The following is a 9258-nucleotide window of genomic DNA, read 5'->3' on the forward strand; positions in this document are numbered from 1 at the left end:
CTCTTCCCCCTCCCTTTCCTTTCACCTCTCCCTTTACTTCTCCCTTTTATGGGGGGGGGGGGAGCAGGCCCCTTCAGCCCCCAAGGATCCCCAAAACACTTACGATGAGGCGGCATATGATAAAAATGTTGCGTTTTATTTGATATAAATACAATTTTGAATATTTGGATATTTTTAAACACAATTTCCATGCATGGAATGGGCTGACAATTTTGGGATATAATTTTTGTATGTAGCCTTGAGATGTTTAAGGTGGTCAAAAGGGGGAGGGGATATCAAAGGAAAAATAGAAGCATTATAAAGAGAGAGCTTTCTGAAATTATCAGTCATCAAAGAAGAAAAAAGGCCAATACATCTTCGTGAAATCGTAACATTATATTGTACTGAACTATTAATGACCTTGTACAAAAGTTTAACATAGGCTTTAAATCTCTAATTACAGATTTTCCTTCGTTATTATTTTTTTCAGCTGCAGAATTACCCCCACCTCTGATTCATTGTTCAGGGGCTTCCAAGAAGCAACACATTTAATCAATTCATTTCAAATTGTTTGAAGGGACATTATCACGGACGTAACAGAAGTTATACTAAAATAAAAAGTTTCTAAATAGATGAATATTAGCCACTTGAATATAGACGTTTCTTGTTTCAACAGGAATCTATTTGTGATAGAAATTCCATAGGACCCACTGAAAAAAATCTAATATAATGATTTAGAGGAATCCACTTCATATACTTTTTTTTACAGGCATTTTTTAAAAGTATCGTAATAAGTCTTTACTAAAGATGCTGTTACTATGTGTTCGTTCATATTCTTTGATGTATTAATCAAATGAATAAGTATTCTGTGACTACTTAATCGAAATATGGCAATTTTTGTGTCGAAAGTAACCATATCACTCTGTAACCTTTATGGACTAAAGAAAATCCCATTAAGATGGATTGAGTACCCTAAAATAGACTTTGACTATAATTTCCCGTCCTACCTGTTAACAGTGTAAATCTATTCATTGATAAGTGTCACCCAGCTGGAGTATTCTTCTTTCTATTGTATTCTTACCTCCATGTCACTATTCAAACCCGAGAGATGACCCGTCCGTTGTGACTGGCGAACGACCTGTCATTGATAAGCATCGGACAATGGCCAAAGATCCTCCCATTGGTCAGACTTTGTGATGGTTGAACTTGACAGATAGAAGCCCGGGATTAGCGGCGTAGGATCAAGATCAGACGGATCTTTGATGTTACCGGCTCATTAAGTCATCCAGTGGTAGATGAAAGGATTCATGAACGAGTTTGGTCAGTTAGGATAAATAGCTATCAAATTCTCGACATAACATCATTTATGCTTTGAGCTTTCGCCTGTGCACAACTACTACAACTAACCCTGAACACTATCATTATTGGTCATCATTACTTCAGGTTATAAGAGTATATCATTACAACTATACACCTTGGCATCTGTCTTGGACTTGATTTAAGTGGAATATTATATTGGCAGCATGGCTTTCCTGACTTCAAAGTACTTACAGGTATGTACACATAGACATTAGTTGTCGTTTCTCTCTTACAATATCAAATCTTACTTCTTTGGTTTCTCAAACAAGCTCAACTAAATGAAACTGTACAATTGTATAATAAATATTAAAAGTGTAGTGTGTTTGATAATGAGACATGACATGTACTGTATGGATATTTCGGTTTCATTAAACTAATTGTGATTTCTCCCTCTTTTCTTTCATTTCTCAGCTCCCTGATGCTAGCTCGTGTGATATTGGCAAACCAAGTCCACTGGCCATGTTAGCTGCAACCTGTCGAAAGATTGGCACATCATCAGGCGTGTCTTAGAAGATATAGTAGTCTGGATAGACAACTTCCGGTAGAGGGGTTTAACATAGTTAATTATTAATGAATTATTAATAATTAGTTAATTATTAATTGATTATTAGTTAATTATTAATTGATTATTAGTTAATTATTAATTAATTATCAATTAGGTGTTTGTTGATATCGGTGAGGTCAAAAGCGAAGAGTCGTTATGGGGATGAACATAATTAATTTTAAAATTTATGTTAGACAAAGCGGTCAAGTTGGACATGGATATTTTTTGTAATGTGTGGAGAGTATGGATTGATGATGGGACAATAGAATTAGGGATGTGTGTTGGTCAAGTTCACTCTTGGTGGTTTTGGATGCAGGTAGATGTTTGCCAAGCAGCTCATCTGTGCGTGTGGAGAGTATGGATTGATGATGGGACAATAGAATTAGGGATGTGTGTTGGTCAAGTTCACTCTTGGTGGTTTTGGATGCAGGTAGATGTTTGCCAAGCAACTCATCTGTGCGTGTGGGGAGTATGGATGCATATTTTGGATGCAGATAGATGTTTGCCAAGCAGCTCATCTGTGCGTGATTGGTGAACTCGTCGAAGGAAATGCTGTGATTGGTCGGCGGTGTGGTGCATAAGAATGTGTAGAGTTGTGATAGCTAATTGGTTGAAACGTCAGTCGGTATCTGGTCAGTGAGGTGGTCATTGAGGCGTGTGCTAGCGCGTGATTGGTGAACTCGTCGTAGGAAATGCTGTGATTGGTCAAAGGTATGGTGCATACAAACGCATAGTAAAGCAAAGACATAAATAGCGGGAAATTCATAGTGGATGGTTATCATTTTTGCCCTGAGCTACAGACTGAGATCACATCAACTTCGTTACTTCGATACTAGTAATTCATCTTCATCATGGCTTCATTCAACCTCCAAAGCAGAAGAAGCAGTCGCAGCAGCACCATTAGCAGTAGCTAAGGAGAGAGTGCCTGAGCAGAGAAAGATCACGATACCTCCCCCTTCTGGATTCGAAGCATTGATGGTAAGTGTCACTGATTATTATTTTTTATAGATTTTTTTAACGTTTCTATGTTTAAAATACAAGAGAAAAGTATTTAATCTGTATGCTTAATCGAAGTTTATATATTGTTACTGTCTTTTTTATTAGGCATCTGACGGTAGCAAAGGCGGAAATTGGTTCACGGTGCGGGAAGAGGCGGGTTGCCATTTTAGCCAGGAGTTCGATTCTTACGAATTTGAGGAAGGGTCAAAACCTTTCCACTTGGGGGGGAAGACGTTTTGCGGTGGTGAAGAAATTTAGGAGTGTCCCCTACATTAATATTAGGGAATATTATAAATTAAAAGGAACAAGGAGAATGCTTCCCGGGCAGAAGGGCATCAATTTGACCGCGGAAAATTGGTGGCATTTGGTGCAGGCCAAATTTGACATTAGTAAATCTGTCCGGGAATTGAGCAATGTAAAAAAATAAGATTGCACTAATATCCTAGCTTACTTTGGTTCTTATAATGTATAATGTATTTTTTCAGTAAATTTTGTTTTAAAACATTAGTTTAAAAAAGAAGAAAAAATTGATAAACAACAACAACAACAAAAACCCAAAATGAAGTGTTCTAAAAATGAAAATACAAATTTATATAAAAAAATAATGATTAAAAGAAATTAAAAAAAAAACTCCTGACTGACTGGAACCCATTTCCTCTTTTCCGTATCCAGAACGTGGTCAACAAGATGGAGGAGGAACTGAATGGTGCAGCCTTTCTCTCAAGAACGGTAGAACCAGCCCCTACATCGCCAAAAACACCCGAACTGTTCATCCTAAATGATGATGACGATGCGTCACCCCCACCAGCCCCTGTGGTAGCTGGCCGCCACCGTCTTCAAAGGCAACATGCTGTCATGGTCCATGCTACACCATGTGGGAGACCAGTCATGCCAGTGGTAACTGAAGAGCCAAGGATAGGAGCCGCATCGAGGCAACCACCACCACCATCCCCTGAAATAGTCGTCATTTCGGATGACGAAAATGGTGACGTAGACGAAACCATCAACAATCTTTTTCCGACAATACGCCGAAGATTAGACTACGAAATGGAGGAGGATGAAGAGGGCAAGGAAGAGGAGGAGGAGAAAGAGGTTGATGATGACTCGGGGATGGAAGAGGGGGAGATAGTTGAACCGGAGGACTCAGACATGACAGATGTCGCGGAGAATATTCCGGTAAGAATGAACGTACCCTCTGGCCCTCTTATAATGGCAATAAACTCGTTGACAAATAAAGTAAACTAAGTTGTCTACGAGAACTGTATATGGTGTATTAATGAATGTGGTGGGCAGCGAGACCACCCTGAATGTTTATGGTTATCAAGAAACGAAAAGATTGATAAATATTTTGAAGCAGCGTTAGCCAGGTTAGATTTTAAAGATTTTTTTCAACCAATTTGATAACGTATACAATGTAAAATGCATGTTTGAAGAAGATCAAGATATGTGTGTCGAAGAAGCGTCAAGCTTCTATCATTTTGACCTTCGAAAAAACGATATAAAATCCCATTTAAAGGCAAAACTGAAAGAAATGTAATGGTCCAGAGAACTTAATGTGAATTCTACAAAATTTGATTTTTTTACTTGTCTCTCCCCCTCCCCTTGGATATTGTGATGCTTATTTAACTAATTTTTGGTTCAAAACCAAAAGAGCCATCTTGAAATATTACTTTGATTTTTCTGATGTTTAACTTTATTGAACAACCTGTAAAGACATTTATTTGTTAGAATGATTTTGTTGTTGTTGATTTTCTGATGTTTAACTGATATTGAATAACCTGTAAAGACATTTATTTGTTAGAATGATTTTGTTAGTATGCAACTGCCAAAAAGACAAATATCAATTTTGAATCTAAAACCAAAAGAGCTATCTTGATATATTACTTTGATTTTCTGATGTTTAACTTTATGAATAACCTGTTAAAAATGTTTTCCAGTCAGTTAGGATTGGTTTATTTTTCAACCTATCCTTTGTTAGTATACAACTGGTAAAAGATGATAATCAATTCTTTGTACTTTAAACAGAATTTCATTTATGTTTTCTTAATTTCGTTTGTATATGCACATATTTGGTTATTTTCCTTTGTTAATATTTTGTTTTAAACGCTGATTTCTTCCTTGCATTATCAGTAAATTTATTCGAGACAAAACATTTAATTAAGTATGAAATAATCTTTTCTTTGCAAAATTATTTAAAGTTTGTATAAAAAAAAGGGGGAAAAAGAAAATCAGGCCGAATTTAATAAGTTGTTATATCATGTTTAATCAGAATAACGTTGATCTTAAAACACTGAAGAAGAAAACAGGGTATGTTTTTTGTTGTTGTTTAAAATGTTTTGATCATTTTTTTATGTTTATCAGTGTACATTTCATTTTGAGAATTTGGTTAATACATAACCTCTATCAAGACCAAGAGCACCACAATCATCCATGAGCCACCATCTAGCTACCACTCCATACTCATCGTGTACTCCTGTGGTTGTACCAGTACCAACATTCAACCACGCGCTTCATTCATCATCGTCACCACCCATGTTCGGGGTCTACCCTCATCATGATCAACCCATCCATGTTACGATGTCGTCAATGAAGGTCCGTTCTACAAGGAATCGACGATCACGCCGAGTGGTAATCAAGGATGAGGAAGAGGAGATCATCGACGTCGTATCGCTCTGAAGAATATGGACTTTGTTTTGATGTGGTACACTTGGATAATGTATTTGAGATTTGAAGTCATATATGTTTCAAAGGTATTTTTACAAAAGAAAACACATTTTTCAGGGTGAACTTCCCCGATTTATGTCTCTCTCTCTCTCTTTATAACGAATTGTATTTTTATTTCCTCTCATCTCCTTTCCCTTCCTTTTCTTTCAACTGGTTGGCCAATCGAAGATATAAGTTGGAAGTTCACCCTGACAATTTTTTTATTGTACAAATGGCAGGAAAATGATCAAGAATATTAAAGGTTTGACGAAAATTCATCAAAATAACGAAAAAACCCACCAAAGTTAATAGAATGGCACTTAAACACAAATTGTGACGTCATATATCTTTTGGTAGGAAAATGAATGAAATATCATTTTCTAAAAAAATAAATGAAAATGCTTTGTTGGCACTTTATACATAATAGCTGACATTTTTGTTCACCCCCATTCAAACAAATATTTTAGTCATCATGAACCATTAAATGTAAATTATGGATTTCATATTACAATATGGAGTAGCTGCTCGTATATGAAGTCAAATTAACAAATTTAAACTCTAAAAACTTACGTAATCTTTTATGGATTTTTCCTCAAACCTTCCCCAATATTTCTATTTTTTTATTCAGGGTGAACTTCCGCTTTAAGATTTGTGTCTTATTTTAGAAGGATATGAATTCTTATTTCCTTTTCCATCATTTGCATCTCTTTCCTTCTTCCTTTACTTCATCATTTCTTTTTTTTCTTCCCTTTCTCTCCCTTTCCCCTCCCTTTTCTTTCACCTCTCCCTTTACATCTCCCTTTTGTGGGGGGGGGGGGGGTGGAACCAGGCCCCTTCAGCCCCCAAGGATCCCCAAAACACTTACGATGAGGCGGCATATGATAAAAAGGTTGCGTGTTATTTGATATAAATACAATTTTGAATATTTTGATATTTTTGAACACAATTTTCATGCATAGAATGGGCTGACAATTTTGGGATATAATTTTTGTATGTAGCCTTAAGATGTTTAAGGTGGTCAAAAGGGGAGGGGATATCAAAGGAAAAATATAAGCATTATAAAGAGAGAGCTTTCTGAAAGTATCAGTCATCAAAGAAGAAAAAAGGCCAATACATCTTCGTGAAATCGTAACATTATATTGTACTGAACTATTAATGACCTTGTACAAAAGTTTAACATAGGCTTTAAATCTCTAATTACAGATTTTCCTTCGTTATTATTTTTTTCAGCTGCAGAATTACCCCCACCTCTGATTCATTGTTCAGGGGCTTCCAAGAAACAACACATTTAGTCAATTCATTTCAAATTGTTTAAAGGGACATTATCACGGACGTAACAGAAGTTATACTAAAATAAAAAGTTTCTAAATAGATGAATATTTGCCACTCGAATATAGAAATTTCTTGTTTCAACAGGAATCTATTTGTGATAGAAATTCTATAGGACCCACTGAAAAAAATCTAGTATAATGATTTAGAGCAATCCACTTCATATACGTTTTTTACAGGCATTTTTTAAAAGTATCGTAATAAGTCTTTACTAAAGATGCTGTTACTATGTGTTCGTTCATATTCTTTGATGTATTAATAAAATAAATAAGTATTCTGTGACTACTTAATCGAAATATGGCAATTTTGTGTCGAAAGTAACCATATCACTCTGTAACCTTTATGGACTAAAGAAAATCCCATCGAGATGGATTGAGTACCCTAAAATAGACTTTGACTATAATTTCCCATCCTACCTGTTAACAGTGTAGATCTATTCATTGATAAGTGTCACCCAGCTGGAGTATTCTTCTTTCTATTGCATTCTTACCTCCATGTCACTATTCAAAGCCGAGAGATGACCCGTCCGTTGTGACTGGTGAACGACCTGTCATTGATAAGCATCGGACAATGCCCGAAGATCCTCCTATTGGTCAGACTTTGTGATGGTTGAACTTGACAGATAGAAGCCCGGGATTAGCGGCATAGGATCAAGATCAGATGGATCTCTGATCTTACCGGCTCATTGAGTCGTCCAGTGGTAGATGAAAGGATTCATGAACGAGTTTGGTCAGTTAGGATAAATAGCTATCAAATTCTCGACATAGCATCATTTATGCTTTGAGCTTTCGCCAGTGCACAACTACTACAACTAACCCTGGACACTATCATTATTGGTCATCATTACTTCAGTTTATAAGAGTATATCATTACAACTATACATCTTGGCATCTGTCTTGGACTTGATTTAAGTGGAATATTATATTGGCAGCATGGCTTCTCTGACTTCAAAGTACTTACAGGTATGTACACATAGACATTAATTGTCGTTTCTCTCTTACAATATCAAATCTTACTTCTTTGGTTTCTCAAACAAGCTCAACTAAATGAAACTGTACAATTGTATAATAAATATTTAAAGCGTAGTGTGTTTGATAATGAGTCATGACATGAAGTGTATGGATATTTCGGTCTCATTGAATTAATTTTGATTTCTCCCTCTTTTCTTTAATTTCTCAGCTCCCTGAAGCTAGCTCGTGTGATATTGGCAAACCAAGTCCCCTGGCCATGTTAGCTGCAACCTGTCGAAAGATTGGCACATCACCAGGCGTGTCTTCCCGTCGAGTGCCGAGGATACTTTCACTACAACCACAGCTCACTCCCTTGTCGACGACCTCGTCTGCTTCTACATCGTCGTCCTGTTCGTATCTTCCACCTACTCCACCACCGTCACCACACATGACCTCGTCATCTCCAGCGTTGTCGGTATCACCTCAGCCTACCGAGTTGTCATCTCTCCGATCAGTTAGCCCGATCATCCCTGGTCATCAGCCATGCTACTATCCTCTATATCAACCTGTTATGCGGTATTCTCCTTACTCTACTACACCTCTATCAAGACCAAGAGTACCACCCTCATCCATGAGCTACCATCTAGCTACCACTCCATACTCATCGTGTACTCCTGTGGTTGTACCAGTACCAACATTCAACCACACGCTTCATTCATCATCGTCGCCACCCAAGTTCGGGGTCTACCCTCATCATGATCAACCCATCCATGCTAAGATGTCGTCAATGAAGGTTCTTTCTACGCGGAATCGACGATCACGCCGAGTGGTAATCAAGGATGAGGAAGAGGAGATCATCGACGTCGTATCGCTCTGAAGAATATGGACTTTGTTTTGATATGGTACACTTGGATAATATATTTGAGATTTGAAGTCGCTTGTAGCGAACTCATGTTGAAATAAATCTTTTCGAAAATGCATTTCTTGTCTTAAAAGGACTTTAACTTTGGAGTCAAGCTGTTTGACTTCGAAAGAGTTAAGATAGGCGATGGGTTGCATTTGCTTGTATGTTTAGTGAGACAGTATCATATTGAGAGAGAGAGAGTGCATGAGGGGACGAGAAGAGGAAGACGAAGCACTGTGAAATATTTACTTAGTGTGAAAAAAAGTTTAATAAGTGAGGCATTGAGTGAGGGGGTAGTTCAGCAAGATATTTTGTTTGATCCTTGATAAAGAGCGGAAGATATTTTGAAAAAAAAATCATTCACATAAATAGAAGAATGCTAGTCACTTCCTTCAGTGTTTAGAATTCAGATGGAACATATTTTTAAAATCATTTCTTTATTGTAAAAATAGCAGAAAAAAATATTTTCTTTTATTCAGTGTTCACTTCCC

The 9258-nt window shown here is 36.9% G+C and overlaps 1 protein-coding gene across 4 annotated transcripts; it reads left to right on the plus strand.

The window, feature by feature from the left end:
- The first annotated feature begins 1097 nt into the window (after positions 1-1097).
- On the plus strand, positions 1098-8843 carry LOC129284289 (transcription factor Sp5-like). 4 transcript variants are annotated; one of them, XM_064110152.1, is made up of 4 exons: positions 1848-2860; positions 3554-4057; positions 5243-7865; positions 8093-8182. In XM_064110152.1, the coding sequence occupies exons 1-3, from the start codon at positions 2654-2656 to the stop codon at positions 5276-5278; spliced, it is 747 nt and encodes a 248-aa protein (XP_063966222.1). In that variant the 5' UTR covers positions 1848-2653; the 3' UTR covers positions 5279-7865; positions 8093-8182. The 4 variants fall into 4 exon arrangements, with proteins under 4 accessions (XP_063966233.1, XP_063966222.1, XP_063966216.1 ...); XM_064110146.1 differs by having other exon boundaries at positions 3554-7865; XM_064110163.1 differs by lacking the exons at positions 1848-2860; positions 3554-4057; positions 5243-7865 and adding an exon at positions 1098-1532 and having other exon boundaries at positions 8093-8843.
- Positions 8844-9258: the final 415 nt, after the last annotated feature.

The sequence above is a fragment of the Lytechinus pictus genome, chromosome 2 (assembly GCF_037042905.1).
Source record: "Lytechinus pictus isolate F3 Inbred chromosome 2, Lp3.0, whole genome shotgun sequence".
In the NCBI taxonomy this organism is placed as follows: Eukaryota; Metazoa; Echinodermata; class Echinoidea; order Temnopleuroida; family Toxopneustidae; genus Lytechinus; species Lytechinus pictus.

Coding starts and splice junctions, on each gene's coding strand:
- LOC129284289 (XM_064110146.1), top strand. CDS start 2,654: ATGGTTATCATTTTTGCCCTGAGCTACAGACTGAGATCACATCAACTT. Junction 2,861..3,553: donor CTGGATTCGAAGCATTGATG/GTAAGTGTCACT, acceptor TTCCGTATCCAG/AACGTGGTCAACAAGATGGA.